Here is a 19,524-nt window from a genome sequence, read left to right on the forward strand (position 1 = left end):
TTACAAGTCCTTAAAGAAAAACAGGAAAACACAACCAAAGAGGTGGAATTCCTTAAAGAAAAACAGGAAAACACATCCAAACAGGTGATGGAAATGAACAAAACCATACTAGACCTAAAAAGGGAAGTAGACACAATAAAGAAAACCCAAGGTGAGGCAACACTGGAAATAGAAACCCTAGGAAAGAAATCTGGAACCATAGATGTGAGCATCAGCAACAGAATACAGGAGATGGAAGAGAGAATCTCAGGTGCAGAAGATTCCATAGAGAACATCAGCACAACAATCAAAGAAAATACAAAATCCAAAAAGATCCTAACTCAAAACATCCAGGAAATCCAGGACACAATGAGAAGACCAAACCTACGGATAATGGAGTATATGAGAATGAAGATTTTCAACCTAAAGGGCCAGCAAATATCTTCAACAAAATTATAGAAGAAAACTTTCCAAACCTAAAGAAAGAGATGCCCATGAACATACAAGAAGTCTACAGAACTCCAAATAGACTGGACCAGAAAAGAAATTCCTCCCTACACATAATAATTAGAAAAACAAATGCACTAAATAAAGATAGAATATTAAAAGCAGTAAGGGAAAAAAGACAAGTAACATATAAAGGTGTGCCTATCAGAATTACACAAGACTTTTTACCAGAGACTATGAAAGCCAGAAGATCCTGGACAGATGTTATACAGACACTAAGAGAACACAAATGCCAGATACTATACCCAGCCAAACTTTCAATTACCATAGAGGGAGAAACCAAAGTATTCCATGATAAAACCAAATTCACACATTATCTTTCCACGAATCCAGCCCTTCAAAGGATAATAACAGAAAAAAACCAATACAAGGACGGAAACCATGTCCTAGAAAAAGCAAGAAAGTAATCCCTCAACAAACAAAAAAGAAGACAGCCACAAGAACAGAATGCCAACTCTAACAACAAAAATAATAGGAAGCAAAAATTACTTTTCCTTAATATCTCTTAATATTAATGGACTAAATTCCCCAATCAAAAGACATAGACTAACAGACTGGCTACACAAACAGGACCCAATATTTTGCTGCTTGCAGGAAACCCATGTCAGGGAAAAAGACAGACACTACTTCAGAGTAAGAGGCTGGAAAACAATTTTCCAAGCAAATGTTCTGAAGAAACAAGCTGGAGTAGGCATTCTAATATCAAATAAAATAGACTTCCAACCCAAATTTATCAAAAGAGACAAGGAGGGCACTTCATACTCATCAAAGGTAAAATCTTCCAAGAGGAACTCTCATTTCTGAATATCTATGTTCCAAATGCAAGGGCAGCCATATTCATTAAAGAGACTTAAGTAAAGCTCAAACCACACATTGCACCTCACACAATAATAGTGGGCGACTTCAACACACCACTCTCATCAATGGACAAATCGTGGAAACAGAAGCTAAATAGGGGCACAGTGAAACTAACAGAAGTTATGAAACAAATGGATTTATCAGATATCTACAGAACATTTTATCCTAAAACAAAAGGATATACCTTCTTCTCAGCACCTCATGGTACCTTCTCCAAAACTGACGATATAATTGGTCATAAAACAGGCCTCAACAGATACAAAAATATTGAAGTTGTCCCATGCATCCTATCAGATAACCATAGACTAAGGCTGATCTTCAATAACAACATAAATAATAGAAAGCCAGCATTCACATGGAAACTGAACAACACTCTTCTAAATGATATCTTGGTCAAGGAAGGAATAAAGAAAGAAATTAAAGAATTTTTAGAGTTTAATGTAAATGAAGCCACAACATACCCAAACTTATGGGACACAATGAAAGCATTTCTGAGAGGAAAACTCATATCTCTGAGTGTCTCCAAAAAGAAACTAGAGAGAGCACACACTAGCAGCTTGACAACACACCTAATAGCTCTAGAACAAAAGGAAGAAAATCCATCCAAGAGGAGTAGATGACAGGAAATAATGAAACTCAGGGGCGAAATCAACCAAGTGGAAACAAGAAGAACTATTCAAAGAATCAACCAAACCAGGAGCTGGTTCTTTGAGAAAATCAACAAGATAGATAAACCCTTAGCCAGACTCACTAGAGGGCAAAGGGATAGCATCCTAATTAACAAAATCAGGAATGAAAAGGGAGACATAACAACAGATCCTGAAGAAATCCAAAACACCATCAGATCCTTCTACAAAAGGCTATACTCAACAAAACTGGAAAACCTGGATGAAATGGACACATTTCTAGACAGATACCAGGTACCAAAGTTAAATCAGGGTCAAGTTAATGATATAAACAGTCCTATATCCCCGAAAGAAATAGAAGCAGTCATTAATAGTCTCCCAACCAAAAAAAAAAAAAAAGCTCAGGACCAGATGGGTTTAGTGCAGAGTTCTATCAGACCTGCAAAGAAGATGTAATTCCAGTTCTTCATAAACTATTCCACAAAATAGAAGCAGAAGGTACCCTACCCAATTCATTCTATGAAACCACAATTACTCTGATACCTAAACCACAGAAAGACCCAACAAAGATAGAGAACTTCAGACCAATTTCCCTTATGAACATCGATGCAAAAATACTCAATAGAATTTCTTGCTAACCAAATCCAAGAACACATCAAAACAATCATCCATCCTGACCAAGTAGGTTTCATTCCAGGGATGCAGTGATGGTTTAATATATGGAAATCCATCAATGTAATTCCTTATATAAACAAACTCAAAGACAAAAACCACATGATCATCTTGTTAGATGCAGAGAAAGCATTTGACAAAATCCAACACCCATTCATGATAAAAGTCTCGGAAAGATCAGGAATTCAAGGCCCATACTTAAACATGATAAAAGCAATCTACAGCAAACCAGTAGCCAACATCAAAGTAAATGGTGAGAAGCTGGAAGCAATCCCACTAAAACCAGGGACTAGACAAGGCTGCCCACTTTCTCCCTACCTATTCAACATTGTACTTGAAGTCCTAGCCAGAGCAATTCAACAACAAAAGGAGATAAAGGAGATACAAACTGTAAAGGGAGAAGTCAAAATATCACTTTTTGCAGATGATATGTTAGTATATATAAATGACCCTAAAAATTCCACCAGAGAACTCCTAAACCTGATAAACAGCTTCAGTGAAGTATCTGGATATAAAATTAACTCAAACAAGTCAGTGGCCTTTCTCTACACAAAAGATAAACAGGCTGAGAGAGAAATTAGGGAAACAACACCCTTCTCAATAGTCACAAATAATATACATATATATATGTGTGTGTATATATATATATATATATATATATATATATATATATATATATATATGATGAGCAGTCTTCTGAGTGTAGGGCTCTCTGGTGTGTTAAAATGGCTTTAAATGTCATTTAATGTTAACATGCTGTCTTCCTGTCCCTCAAATGCTCATGCCTGCTTGGAATGGCCTTGCCTTGCTGTCTGTGATGGCCACAGTCTAGGTTGATGGTGAGAAGTAGCCGCTCTGCCGTACTACTGAGATATGCTTCCCACCGGTTGTGACTAGACTTGGTTTTTCAGTACTTGCTGAATTTAGAAACTAACTCTGGGATAAGCTGTGGAGTTGGAGCTCAGCTAGCTTATTGGATTTTTTTTTTCCCTAGCTGTCAGTATTGTGATATCATTTGGTGGGAGGTTACATAAAGGATTCTTCTCCTATTCTAATGACTTCCATCACAAAGCAAGTGCATTGCAATAAAAATGAGAACGGAGGCTTCAGAGCCAGTGATGGAGTGTATCTCTGCCAATCATAGACACATAAACTGCACATTAAAGAATAAAAACTTACAGAGCCACATTTCTTTTATTCTGCTTTATAGTTTGTTAGGACAGTCAATGCTTTTAACATTCAGAAAAGCAGTAAAGGAAAGCAGGCGGCACTAAAGAGAGTTAGAGTATCTAGGGGTCTTGGTCTTGTAGGAGAAGGTCTATAGTGCAGGATGAGTGGCTGCATTTCACCCCCTCCACTGCCTTAATGACCTTCAGCTCAGTGCTTACAGCAATAACATTGCATATAGAAAACCTGTGAGAAGGTTGGAGTGCAAGCAAATGTAACAGGACTCTTCAGAAAGCCACCAGGTGTGTGTGTGTGTGTGTGTGTGTGTGTGTGTGTGTGTGTGTGTGCAGAAGCCTGAGCTGCTGAGGGTCAAGTCTAGTGGGTCAGATCAGAAACGATGGAGTGGCTATGGCTGTTCAGAGTTCTTCTGATTTTGTAAACATGTCAATCCTGTGAGTGTCTCATAGGGTATATCATCCAGTGGCTACGGCTGGATAGACATCTGCACAAAGCCACTACCCAAAGACCTATGTGTTAAGTCTCTCTTCTGCCAGTGACAGCAGCCTTATGTGGAGATTACAAGCTTTGCTAACAAAAAGAGGTTCTGCATTTTACTTTCTCACTTCTGTGGAGTATCAAAGCGTTCTTGAAAATAGTAAGCCAAAAGCTCAGAGTTTCTAAATAGGTAACACAATTTCCAGTTTCCTAAGTTTGTCTCTCCTCGGTGTTAACTTTATCCTAGGTTTGCGTGATTTCAGCATTTTCATTCTTGTTTACTTAAAATGCCCGACTGAAGAAACCCCATCACCACTATATAGTTCTCTTTGATGTGAAGAACATAATGTCTGTGCTCATTAAAAATATTTGGTTCTATGTTTATTGCTATGAGTCATTTAAGGTTACATCTCTTTGTAAAATAAACTGTCAAGGACCACTTAGATTTTTTAATACCATGAGATACAAATGAACAAAAGCTTTTGCAGAAGATTAAATATCACTAAGCTTGCCTTGAAAACAGCCCCAGAGTTGGCCTCCCCCTCTTTCCTTCTTCCCAATTGTGAAAAAAAAAAGACACTCCAGTCATGGAGGAGACATGTCTTGCCTTGGTACTAAATACTGATCAGCCAAAGTACCATCCAACAATCTCTGTGTATCAGACAGCCATGGGAGTGCCAGCCTAGGCAACCGTGAGAGTGTGCACTCATTAGCTAGAAGAGACTCACTGTCTTAACCCATAGCTCCCTGAGGCAAAAATTATATCTGATAGGAATTTGCAAGTCTAGCACAGCAGTCAATACAGTAGAGATATAAAGTTTATCTATCCAATGGTAGCCTGCTTCCTTGGGTTGCATCATTAGCCATCAATCAATAGCTCCATCTAGAAGGCTTTCATTATTGAGTCCTCTAGTGGTTTGCAGATAGGAAAACAATCTCTGATCAAGCTTCTTTCCTTTATCCTGGGTGGTGCTGGAGTCTCTCGAGCAAGATTCAGATTCTCTCAGAGAAATCCTGAAACATCTGTTGCCTAACCTAAGATTTCATGAGTGCTCACATACTTGACTTCTGTAAGCCCATGATCAGAGGTGAACCACAGCTGGGACCTGGTGTGAATGTGCTGGGTCTTACTGTCCTCCCACCCACCTCATACCTTTCAGAAGTTGGCAACTATTCTCTGCAACACTCACAGAGCTGGTCTGTATCTTTGATAACCAAGACTAGCTCTCCAGTGCCTCTCCAATGTGAACAGAGACTGTGAGCAAGTGTAGTCATATCTGTGGAGTGGGAGTCCTCTGCCAAACCATTCTGATGCAAGACCAGCAGTCTGGGACCACATGGATAACAAAGTGATCCCTGCCATCACACATGCAGAAGGCAGACACCAGATAAGTCCTTTGTGAAGGAACATTTAAAACAGATAATATCATTAAGGCTGTAAACACATTTTGAGATGTATTATTTTTTTCTTGGTAAGTCTATCATGTAAATCTGTAATTAGGGACTTCTAAAATAGCTAACTTTTTAAAGCACAATATGCCATAATTGTCTATTAAGTCAATGAGTACTCAGGGACTCTTAAAGCTGCTGATTACCTTCTTGCTGTGTTTTGGAAGAACAAGTACTTCTAGAAAGGTTCCTTGTACAGTTCTCTTTAAAATAGAACAGATTTGAAAATGTGCTGGTACCTGCCAGGTTAGCAATTTGTTACTACTGGAATCGTCTCAAACATCACTGAGTTTATTGTCCCATATGAGGACTGTACTTAGACTGACTTCTATTTCATAGTCTAAGCAAATTTTATCTAATTGACTCAAAGTTTTCTGTTCTCCAGAGTGCCATAATAAAGCCTCTTACAGAAAGCTTTATTAATTGTTCATTTCTTAACAGACTGTCACTATTTTCTCTCACTTAACAGGATACGCAATGGGCTGGCCCATTTCCAAGTCATTCAGTCATGTATATATCTGCTGTGTAATGAATTCAAACTTGATCTTTTACCAAGCTATGTTCTATGATGCTCATTTATACCTAATAGTTAAACTGATTAGCCCTACTCCCCATGTCCTTAATCTTCTGCAAAAGCAAAGGCCGTATGCGCAATCATTACAGTACATGGGAGTATCCTACTACTATACACTTTTATTTAGTAATGACATTGCATTTCATTGGCTTTGTAATCTAGCTTTGCAACTACTTCCAAATGTAAATCAAACAGATGCTAAAGAAAGAACAATGACAAAATTATTTAGGCATGGAAACCAGTTAGGAAATCTGTTTTCTTCCTGCCAGCTCTCTGTTTATGAAAATGTCCTTTCTCAGTTGTAGGGGGTTGTCTGACCCTTGGCTTTCCTAGGAGGCCTGATTAGACAAACCCCATAGCCACAGCTAAAATAACTCACTCCACCAAAGGGAGATATGGCAACATACACTTGTAATCCTAGCACTTGGGTGACTGAGACAGGAAGAGCACAGTTTGAGGCCCTCTTGGTCTTCACATATAGCCAACCTTAAAGAAGATAAAGGAAGAAGAAAAGAGGGAGAGAAGGGAAAGAAAAGGAGGATTTCTGCAGGTAAGAACCCAAGATGGACTCTGAGATTGAAGTCTTTGGGTCACAAGTGATTATTCCACTCTTAGATGAGGTGTAGGCATCCATTTGGGGATGCTAGACCAAGGGCAATCACTGGCACAACACCCACTGCCTCTCACTCAGGATGTGACAGTGTGACCAGGAAGGCTTCTCTAAGAAGACAAATCTGAATGAATTCTCAAAAATCTATGAGAAGGTAAATGAAATGGAGGATAGTAGGATAGTACAGCCAAAGACGCTGGGGGGGGGGGTTGTTTGTATTCAAGAATCTGAAACAACAGACAGGTTATGGAAGTGAAGAAAAAGGGGGACAGAGGTGTATTCTTCGACTTCAATCTCCTCTCTCTCTGTGTCTTTCTCTCTGCCTCTCTGTCTCTGTCACACACACACACACACACACACACACACACACACACACCATCATAGTCCCACTTACCTCTCTTTGTGCTGGCACTAAAGTGGGCACCTTGGTACAATCTCAAAGTCCCTAAATGAGCTGGGTGAAATTGTCTCCATTGGTGATCGGTTTCATTTGGTTCTGAGGTGGCTTTGTATCTCTAGGAAAGGATCCTGCCTGGCTCCATTCATATAGAGCAGGCTGTTAGACAAGTGGATGAGCCCATTGCCATCTTTCCCCTTTGGCATAGCTGAGTGTTGGCTATGCAGGGGTACCTTAAATTACAATAATGCCTCAGAAAGAAGGTGACAGTTTCTGAGACATAATAGGTGAGCAGCTTGGGACCAAGAGCAAAAGCTTCAGAGAGAGATGTATAGACTAGAATTAGCAGTTAGGGATCATTCTTTGTGGGAGGATTGTTTTGAAGCCTAACTCCAAAGGGTTGCCCAAAGGCCTCCCAGGGACTCCTCTTTAAGGGAGGGAAGAGCTTAGACATTTCCTTCCCTAGACCAAGGTACTAGCCTTAGAGCTGCTGGCTACCCTTCAACACTGATAATACTGCCAAAGGATGCAAACCCACCCTCCCATCAGGTAAGATTGGGCTTCTATCACTCTTATCAGCTAAATAGCCTGCCCCCTGCTTTGTGTGTATGTATGAGGGAGGGAGGCACAGAGGGAGAAAGAAAAACTGCAGAAGGAGATTTACCAGTTTATAGAGGAATATATACAGGGTTCAGGTCAGGGCAGGCTGTATGTTCTAACCACAGCCCATCACCCATCTGTGAGTAAATCAGTTCCCTCATTTCTAGATTGAACAAGTACAGAGAAACTGGTAATATTATACTCTACATGCATATCTTTGGTAAATCTCAAAGACAAAGTACCTGTTCTATGTGGACCGAGGTTTTCTAGGAAGAGGGATCCAACATTCTTCCTGATGTCTATGCAATCTTATACTCACATTAGGAGAGAAACTTTGCTTTTGTTTATCCAGTATGGATACTATAAGAATTAAGAATCAAGTCTTATCAGGTGTGATAGATCTCACAAGGAATGCTCCAGAAGTTTCCCTCTGACTTTGTGGAAGGTAGAGTAACATCAGGACAGTACACACTCCACCATATCATTTCAAGTTCTACCAGACCTTCTCATGGTGGGAGCTTCTCATCATTTCAGAACAAACCCTTCTTGTGCACCCTGATGAGAAAGTCTGATAGCTGCAGGTGGTAGCCCACATCGACATGTAGTTAAAGCAACCAACTGTTCCATCTCAACTGTACTGTTTATAAGCACTGGGTCTCCGCCTTGGTGCATTTTTGTTTTTATTCTGACCTGAAAGCATTGCAGGGAAGTTTCATATCACATATTTTGTGTTGAAATCTGATTCCTGAGAGAGGGCTTTGCTGCTGCTGCTGCTACAGAGTTCTTTTTTAAGATTTGTTTTTATTTTTCAAGTTGTAGGTGTTTTGGTGTGTATGTATGTGCATGGGAGTTCAGTGCCTGCAGGGCTGCTGTTTCAGAGGGTCACAAGCCACATGCCATGACACTGGACTGTAAAGGATTCATTTTCAGTGCTCAAATGTTAGATAAGATGAGCACTAGGTAAAAGGAACAGAGCCAACAGAGAAGGCAGGGAGCCGTAAGCATAGACCGAGCAAAGGGCTACCAGGAGACCCAAGGAAGGTTCATTGTCTCAATCACAGTGAAGAAGGAAGCCAGGGCCATGTGTCTATTGTAGAATCATTGTCTTGCACATGCAGAAACACTGAGGAGACAAGGGCATGAGAGAACAGAGGTGGAAGAAAGGAGGAGAGGTCTTAGGTAAAGGCTGGTTATGTTCATTTTTACCCCACAACTAGAATTCCTTGAACAAATAGATGGGAATGGTTTGATTTAACCCTTGACATTCGTAATGTATTCCAATTCTTATTAAAAACGGAGTAAAGTTAGTTCTCAGCTCAATTTGGTTCATAGCCCTTGCTCATCACATTTCTGATTTGATAATTTTAAATGCTTTGAGGTCCTCAATGGTAATCAATAGGCACTCAATGATCAGCAAGTACTTTTGGCAGAGTGCAATTTTAACAGGCATATAGAAGGGAAACACATTTTATTAATATTCAGGGCCAACAAAGAATACTGAAGGGGCCTGGGAAACACCCGTGCCTTCCATGTAGCTTGTGATTTGTTGGTCAGCAGGCAGTTTGGAAGCTGAAATATTATATTTTGTCTCCCATACTGCAAGGCCCAGAGGTAAAGTAGCCTGTTCAGCGTCAGTCAGAAATCTAAACCCAAGGCTGTCGATCCCCGATAAAACTTGGTTGATTCTAACATAAGGAATGTTGAGCACATCCTTTTCCAAGAGAACTGATAATCTGTGTATTAATAATCATCCATGTAGTATATACATGAGCTTTATTTGAGGAACTATGGTATAAAACTTGACTATGGTTACAGCTTCCAAACAGTGCTACTAAAAATGCTGCCAAAAGACGACCCTAGGGTCAGAGAGATGGCTCAGCTGGTAAAGTGCTTGTCTCACAAATGTGAGGACATATTCCCAGGACCCAGGTTAAAAAAAAAAACCATAGCATGATGGGAAGGATTAAACCCCAACACTGGGGAGGGAGAAACAGGTAGATCCCTGAAGACTGCATACAACCTAGCCAGCCTAAGTGACTTGATGAATTCCAGGCTAATGAGAGATGAATTCAAGACACAGGGCAGATGGAATTTGATGAATACCTACATACATATAGCTACACACACACACACACACACACACACACACACACACACTCACACATCTAATAAATAAAAGAAAGCAATCCTGGGTGCCGCTGGATCCTCTGTGAACCACACTTTTGGGAGATATAGAAGTGTTATGTTACTCTAGGCTGAACACGGCCAGCAGAATACTTTTAGCCTGTGGGAAAGAAAGTGAAGCAACACTACACCGTATTCAACAAGGTGAGAAGCTGGGCAAAGCCAGAGTCTGGAAGGAGACCTAGACATGGGTTCCAAGCAGTCCATGCAGGACACTGGGAAGGACCATCCAGGGGCAGAGCTCACATTTGTAATCACTCCTGTAAAGATGGGTTGGGCATCTATGTCATAGTTTCCCAAATGACCGTATAGTGTGGGGTTACTTTTTTTTTTTTTGAGACAGGGTTTCTCTGTATAGCCCTGGCTATCCTGGAACTCACTTTGTAGACCAGGCTGGCCACCAACTCAGAAATCTGCCTGCCTCTGCCTCCCAAGTGCTGGGATTAAAGGTGTGTGCCAACATCGCCTGGCATGGGGTTACCCTTCAAGGACTACCTAATTGCATCCCTGATCCAACTCCTTACTGAGGGAGGCAGTAGCATCTGTGACTGACAGGGGCCAAACCTGTGGCATGGTCACCCACTGGTAAAAAAGACATCTGGGACCCTTGCAAGGAACATGAGATTCAGAGTGGAGTCACCACTGCCTTGGCTCACTTTCTACAATGAGATTAAGTGACACTAGCAAAATAGAAACAAAGGGGACTATCATGTATTTAGAAAGTTTTACAATTTTAGTAAATTTTTGTAAAATGTGTATCAGGACTAAGGAATTTGGATTTTGTTTATGCTTGGTCAGTTTCCCTCTTGAGTGATTGTTTTTGGAACAGGTCTCTACTTCTGAACTCAGCCGAGCAACTTCCCATAGGTCCCTACTGATCCCACCCAGCAGCATGCTTCTTAGTCTCTCCCATATCATCAACTCATTTAATATTCACTATATGAAGGCAGCTATGCAGTTTTCTTTATTCTTATTCAATTTGTCTAGAAAGAATTTTCCTTTTAGACATAAAATCTGAGCTCACTGAAAAATAAAACATGTTTATATACACTGTATGTATGTATGTGCATGTGTGTGTATCACCTATGTGCATGTGTGTGTGTGTGTGTTTCTGTGTGTATCATGTAGTATATATGGAAGTGCTCATTTTCCTCCTTGCCTCTTGGGAGTCTATTGTAATACTACTGCAAATGATTGGAAGGGAAACTATATTCATAAGGAATAAAGCAATGGGAATAACAGGGTACAGATAATTCAAAACCCATTTTCATCTGATCATTCTTATTTCTACCTAATATTGCTGGTAAGCTACTTGGGTTTGGTATCTTTTGAAACTTCACAAACTTAGCTAATTAAGTAGGTGACATTTGAATCCAGTTCAAATTCTTGAAGAAGATAAACAATGTGATGTCTAAGATTTTCTCTAAGTTTAAACATTTTTATTTGATATTTTATTTATTTACATTTCAAATGTCACCCCTCCCAATTTCTCCTCCACAAACCCCTATCCCATCTCCCCCCCGCCCCCGCCTCTATAAGGGTGCTCCCACATCCATCTATCCACTCCTGTCTCACTGCCCTAGCATTCTCCTACACTGGGTCATCAAGCCTCTACAGGACCAAGGAGCTCCCCTCCCAGTGATGCCAGATAAGGCCAGCCTCTGCTACATATGCAGCTGGAGCCTCGGTTCCCTCCATGAGTACTGTTTGGTTATTCTAAACTTTTAAAAGTCTCTGCAATATTTCATTAATAAAGCATGCATACCACATATCATAAAGTATTGAAGATAATTGTTGAGTCTCTCAAATAAAATGGCAGAATGTAAAAAAATTATCTTAAAGTAGAAATGTCACTGTAATATCTTACAATTAATGTTAGATGACTTATCTGTTCACAATGATCAATTCTGTGTGTGGTTTTAGTTTTAGTTTTTGATTTATGAAATAAAATTATTTTGATCTGATTGTGAAGGATACCAGATACCTTAGGGGGAAGAAGTTATGGTTTGAATCATACAAGTACATAGATGAACCACTTAGGAAAAAATGTTGTATAAACAACTTAGGAATACAAACTGAAGACCAAGAGCAGCTGTTCCTTACCATATGGGTTCTATGCACCAGCTGAGGGCTCAGTTGTCTCTGGAAAGGAAGCAGGATGCAGAGAACAGGCAGAGAAAGGGGACATGCTGTCTTCAGACACTTCAGATGCATTCAGTGAGCCCATGTGGTAGAAGTGAGGGTGTGTGTGGGGGGCAGGGAGGGCTATGTGCCAGATAAAGGTGTGATATTGAGAAAAGAGCTGGTTTAATACAAAAGAGTTCAAAGCCCAGATGATCCTGGGCACTTAGACTGAAGACATGAGGGTCCACACCATCTACTTTCAAAAAGAAATGGGAATAGCCAGCCATGAGGTCATCGACAAAGCCGTGCCACAGTTTGCGATGAGCAACACAAGCAGTGAGCCCCAGGCTTGTCTTGTTACAGGAAATAGACCAACTATACTTTCTTGTTTTACAGTAGAAAAGAATTTGACATAAAAGAACAGAATTATACTTGGAGTGGAAATGGAGAGAGAGGAAGGTGAAAGAGCTGTAGATATCTACAGGTGTGTTTTTACACCACACCACAGACAGGTCTTAACATTTTTACATATCAAAAATCAACAAAGACTACTGATGCAGATATGTATGAGTCTGATCATAAGAATAGCAAAAAACCCCAATTTCTATTAAATCAATAATTATTAATGTAAAATCTATAACAGATAATAGAAAATATTCAGCAAGGAAAGATCGTCAATTGCACTAGGTTCTTCCCTCAAATTCTAGAGATTCAAATCAGCTGAGTACAAGATAAAAATGACAATCATGTAAAATTCCCAGCAACACACAGAAGTGTGCTTTTCTTGGAAACAAACAAACTAAAATCACTTAGGAAAACTCTGATCGTGTTAATTTTTGCTTATTTTAAAGCTTTGACAATTTACATTATTATATAAAAATGAAAATCTAGGGAATGTTACATTTTCTGCAAGTAGATATATTAGCCAATATAAGCCCAGAGTTTTTGAACTGGTATGCGTATATTAGTCTCCTTTCGTACTTGTAAATGTATCTTAAAAAAATCTGTTGTCTGTCTTATGAATGTGGAAACAAGGCACAAGGAGGCACATAGGCAGAAGTAGAGTACTTAAGTCCTATTTGAATATTGTGACTCCACATCTGTAATAACCAGGCTGCGTTTCAGTTAGAACTTGGACTTCCAGAGAACAGACCAAACTCTGAGAATCTTGTGAAATCATCACAGAGCTCCAAAAGAGAGGAGACAAGAGACAGGGAGGGACATCAATGGAAGAACAAGATGTGGCCTTAGTTGGAGTCACAGTTTGGTGCAGACTCAGTTGTAGAAGCTTTAAGCTGGAGTAGAGAGAGCTCTCCCTACACTGGTGATGCTGGTCTACCCATCATCCATTTTACATGATTCTTGTAATTTTTTTTGCTTCCACTCAACTGAGTTGAATCTCTAGAATTTGGGGAAAGGATCTAGTGCAATTGGTTTTCTTTCCTTGCTGAAAAGTGGGTACTGGATCAAGGGGTGTCATGCTAACTGACCTACCTCCTGGCATGCCAGGGTGTGCAGTTAAGCAAGAATGAGAAGCAGGATCCAAGGCAGGACAGATGGCTCAGTAGGTAAGAGCAGATCCTGTACAATATGAGGGCCTAAGTTCAAATCCCTGGCCCCTGCTTCCTAAAATGCTGAACATGGTTGCACTGAGCAGCTGAGGTAGAGGAGGACATCTCACTGGCCAGCTGGTCTACCTGAAACCCAAAGGCTCTAGTTCAGGTCAGTAAGATCTCATCTCAAGGCAATAAGGCAAGCAGCTATATAAAAGATAAGCAATGTCCCCCTCTAGTCTCCAAAAGCACAGGTACACTCACATGCGTGCATACACACACACACACACATGCATGCATACACATGTGTGGGCACACATGCACCATACATGTTACACACACACATTCATGCACATACACATGTGCACATACACACAAACTCATGCACATATTCACATGCACATACACACACATACATACAACACACATTCATGCACATACATACAGTCATGCACATACACACACAATCATGTACACACATATACACACTCATGAACATACACACATACATACTCATGCACATACATACACACATACTCGGATATATACATACACTCACATACATACGCATTCTTATACACGCTCATGCATGTGTACACACACACACACACACACACAAATGCTGCATTAGTGTACAGCACAAACAGAAATGCTGACACCTTTCCATGGTCTGGAACCTTTCCAGGTTGCTGGCCAGTGCCCCTCAGTTCCACCTTTGTAGAGTATTGGCTTACAGGTATTTTGTAAGTCTCCTGGAGAAGCATCCTACTGATTTTGCTGAATTTGAGAGATCTAGCATCATGGAAAACATTCAGGTGTTTAAGTCAGGTATTGACAAAATGTAGTACACTGTCACAAAGGTGGTGAGGCCTTGAGTTCTCAGGGACAAGCACCATCATCATTGGGCAGCATCACCATCAGCTGCCCTCACTATTAGCATCCCAGCATCAGCTGCTCTCACTATTAGCATCCCAGCATCAGCTGCCCTCACTATTAGCATTCAGGCTTCCCCTTCAGAAGCTGAAGGGTAGAAGGAGAGTCAGCAAGGGGAAGAAAACAAACAGGAGAATGGAGCATGTCGTAGGAATGAAGGCCTGGAACTGGTGATTAGCTATGCCAGCCTAATTGGGTCAGAGGACTCCCTCAGACAAAATAAGGTATTCTAGTCAGAGACTCATTAGAATTTAGAGTGTTTAATTTCCTCCTTAGCTGTAAGTGGCTACAAAGGCAGAAATAATGCAGGTCCCAGCAAAATAGAACGCTCCTTCACTTTTATTTTTAAAATTCCTGAAGTTTTGAATATTTAATATTTTTTGAAAATTTTATAATTTGTTGTATAAGATAAAATTATCATGGGGTGCTTAAAGAACTGATCGAATTTTAATGACCAAAACTAGATGGATTTAGAAATTCTGGCTCAGCTCTTTGAGCAAAATTGTAGAAAAGAAAGATCTCTTTGGAAAACACAAGAATTATTTATTAGTGACAATTACAGCTCATCTGTCTAAAGCTTGTCCTTTGAGGCTTAATTGTGAATAACTGGCTTCCAGAGCAGCTAGAATGCCGATTAATTAATTCACCTATCTGTTACTCTGTGTTCAAATGACTATAATGACATAAATAAGCAACATTAATGGTGGAATTCAGGGTAAACACTTCTAAGCAACAGCAAAGATCAAATTGCTTACCATATGGCACTTCCAGCGGATGCCCTGTCACATCGCACCACCCGATGGGGTGGATGTCCTGGCTGTCAGCATCCACCCAATAGTCGTACTTATGGTCCCAGCCATCGAAATGAATCTGTTAAAAAAAAAAGGGGGGGGGTTGAGGAAGTACTGTTTTGTGATTGCTATATAACTCTGTCTTCATTAAAATATTTGAAAACAAATATGTATCACACCTTGCAGCTGAAAAAATAACTGTCTTAAATGTGCCATCATAGAGATTTCTAACAAAGCCAAGAAAGGCCCCTGGAACACATTTTAGATAAATTAGAGAGGCAGGAAAATGAAATTTATCAGACGTTGTCTAAAAGTGGGAGGGGTAAGGCAGATATGTTCTCTCAACTAAGAAGATTCTAGAGTGGTGAGCAAGGACACTTCTACCCCCAGTGACTGTCTGTAGACACCGTGAACATCATGTCATAGTCACTGAAACACCATTCACCAAGTTGACACCATTATGTAAAGCCCATTTCTGATGAAAAGGGTGTGAATCAGAGCACAAAAGCGCCACCTTTCCTAAATCCTCAGAAATAAGCAGAGGCTCAGATATAAAGGAGGCACACAGAGAAGACAAAAATTTCTGGGGCCTGGTAAACAGCTCAGGAGTGCAGGGCTTGCCTGGCAAGTACAGGCCCTACGTTCAGTTCCCAGAACACACAGAGAAGGATATTACTGGATAGATAATATGTGCACTGGAACTCATGTGATAGGGCAGGAAAAGAATCTAGCAACCCACTTGGTATACAGGCTTATGATCATTTTATAGTTTGTTAATTACGAACTGAGCCATCTGTGTTCACATGTATACACACGTGTATACACATATGCACACAAATACACACATACATTCACATATATATGCTCCCACCTGTGTCAATTATATATATATAAGAAATTAAAACTCTAACAACTTATGAAATAAAAGTGAAATATTTATTTCTTGAATATACAGAACTATGTTATAAAACATGCTGTCAGAATGATAAAGTGAATTTTGTATAAAGTAAAACAACAAACAATTCTACTATTCTCTTATATATCTTTTGTTTGTATTGCCAATCAAATAGAGAATATGCCATTTTTAATGTAAAATAGTTATTCATCACCAGATATGGTGATATATGCTTATAAATTCAGCTACTGCACAGGCTAAGGTAGGAGACGCACAAGGTTATGGTCAGCTTGGGCTGCAAAGTAACTTCAGGGCCAGACTGGGCAATTGAATGAGACTCTGCTTTAAAATGAAAAATTAAAAGAAAACAAGCCAGCAACGGTAGTTATAACTCATTGTCCAATGATAAAAATGGTCTAGCCAGTTCCTGGCAGGTGGAAGCCCTGGATCCTCAGTACTGAGAAAAAGAAACACTAAATAGACTAAAGGTTTAGAATAACACACATAGAAATCAAGAAGAACATAAAATAGATCATATGCATGTGTGTATGGTATGTATGTATAATATTTTCCCCCAAGATTTATTTCTAAGCAAGTGCTTTTCAAAGTGTGGTTCCCAGATTGGTGGCATCCATACCACACGGGCATGTGTTAGGCATGCAGATTCCTAGACCCCCCTCAGCTCTCTGAACCAGAAACGCTAATGAGTAGGACCTTGGTATATGTAAGGTGTTCCTTCCAGATGTATCATATTGATGCTGTAGCTTAAAAACCAATGACTGAGGAATGTTCTGAAAACATATTCCTGTCTACATGTATGTGTGCTCATGCTTATCTGTGTGCACTCAAGATTTTGCAGATGGGCAAACATGCATGTGTGCACGTTGACATAGGCATCAGAAAACAATGTCTGGAATTTTCTTCAATTGTTCACCATTTGCTTTATGAGCTGTGGCTCTTAGTGATCGTGGAGCTCACTCCTTCAGGTAGACCAGTTAGCCAACAAACACAGGGATTCTCCTGACTTCACCTCCCCAGGGCTGGCATTGAAGAAACACACTTCTGGTCTTGGCTTTTCATAAGGGTGTTGAGGATGGAAAGCAGGTCCTGATGTTTTTTTTTTTTTTTTTTTTTTTTTTTTTTTTTTTTTTTTTTTTGGCAATCACTTTATCACCTAGTCCTCTCCTTAGCTTAGAAGACTGCATTTCTAGGATTATCACCTAGTCATCTGCCTAGCGTAAAAGACTACATTTCTACCAGATATGGCCTTCTGGCTATTAAAAAGTAACCTTTCATGCAAAAACTACACAGCTGGACAAAGTACACACAATGACTGGGTTTTTCTATGTTGCATTTACTATATAGTTATTTTTGGTTTTTGGAACAGGGTCTTAGTATACATAGGATGATCTTAAACTCTCTACATATCCCAGGTTGGCCTTGAACAACACATCAACATCTAAGCCACCCAAATGTCACAGCCATACGAAAAATGGAATCACTAAGTAAAGGAAGGCATTCCAGATGAGCCATTAATGTCTTGGAGAAATTTTGCTACTTGTAATCTAAGTCAGAGTGAAATTTAGCACAGCAGCCATCCTGTGTTGAGGACACACTGGCAGCAATTCAGAGTTGGAAAAGCAGTAGGAAGTTGAAGGGCACAATGGGGGGAAGACAGCCACAAAAGTAAAAAGGTATTAGGGGATGCTGACAAGACCTTGGTTGAATGTGAGACTACATACTTGTAGTTTGAGAAGTCAAGACACCGTGCAAAGCCCATGGGAAACAAAAACATGAGAGGCCACATGTTGCTATGAGTGCAGAAACCAGTGGGCTAGTCTTTAATCACATCTTCAGAATTGGACTCAGCTCCTAAAGCCACAGTGCTTGGAAAGAAAGGTCAAGAGTACAACTCCAGACCAAACCTATGAACAGGCTAAAGCCAAGAGCCAATATGTAAAAGAATTACAAGTAGCTAGCTGCCTGATGATGCCTTCCTTTTAAAGAATAACCCCACTGTATACCCAATCACTCCTGGAATCCAGAGTGCAGAGCAATTTTTAGACATACGCGTCTACATTCGTAAGTAAACAGATGAACATGGATGGTGATAAGTGTTTAAAGAAGCATCCAATAGACACTGGGATGACCCAGATCTTGTAATTAACACACAAGAACTTGGAAGTATCTGTTAAAATATTTGCAAGGGAGGTATTCTTAGTGAACACACAGACAGAGAATCTCAGCCTAGAAAGTATAAAGATGAAGAGACAGGAGAAAGTTCGAGAACTGGGTGCAAAATTTTTTAGGTCAAAACATTGCAAAGTTGAACAGCATATGAGTAGAGGCAGGAGAGAGGACAAATCGCTGTGAACAGAGGTGCACAGAAAGTGCAACCGGAGGAACAGACAGTACAGGGCTTATATGATGAATACTGCCCTAGGGACTTGCCAGATAAGATCAAGTCTAAGCTGCCAAAGGAAGGACTAAAGAAAGATTGGGAAAATAGTCACAACAGAGCCAACCCAGAGGATGGCTACTTTGGCTCAAGACACCACTTTATGAATTTAAAAAGAATGGGAAAACTCAAGCTCAATAAATAGTAGGGGAATAGGGGTTATGGAAATCATGGAAGGACCGGACAGTTGGCTAACTTCACATCAGAAACAGGGAACCATAAGGCAATTCAAATGTCTGCCAACTCAGAATTTTACATTCTACATTAATACCTTTTGAAGATGGGAAGGAAGAAATGGCCATTAAAAGCAGAAAAGTAAGAAGCTATAGATTTTTTGGCACAAGAAATCTGAAATGCAGGATTTTAGACTGGAGGAAAATGCCGACAAATAGTAACACCTCAGAGGAGTTATGGAGAGAAAAGGTGTGGGGTGCAGGCAAGGTGATGTCTTTACAGCGATCATACCCAGTCACCACACAGCAGAACAAAGCAGGAAAATCGCATGGTCATCAACACTAAAAGAAAGCATAGTCCATGAATTTTCATGCACTCAGACAGATACCCTTGGCTTGCAGGCAGAGAATGAGCTCCTGTAGCTCAGCAAGAGAAGAGGACATCCATAAAAAACCAGCAGCCAGTGCCATAGGAAAGA

At 40.1% G+C, this 19,524-nt stretch overlaps 1 protein-coding gene across 1 annotated transcript in view; it reads right to left on the bottom strand.

The window, feature by feature from the left end:
* Window positions 1-19,524, bottom strand: part of L3mbtl4 (L3MBTL histone methyl-lysine binding protein 4) — a 366,608-nt gene that overhangs the window by 118,569 nt on the left and 228,515 nt on the right. The window contains exon 12 of the mRNA XM_085833147.1: window positions 15,484-15,598. Coding sequence (XP_085689273.1) covers window positions 15,484-15,598 — 115 coding nt within the window. The remainder of the gene's footprint in view (window positions 1-15,483; window positions 15,599-19,524) is intronic.

This window comes from Mus caroli, unplaced genomic scaffold (genome assembly GCF_978045245.1).
Source record: "Mus caroli unplaced genomic scaffold, Mus_caroli_1 scaffold_18, whole genome shotgun sequence".
Lineage (NCBI taxonomy): Eukaryota > Metazoa > Chordata > Mammalia > Rodentia > Muridae > Mus > Mus caroli.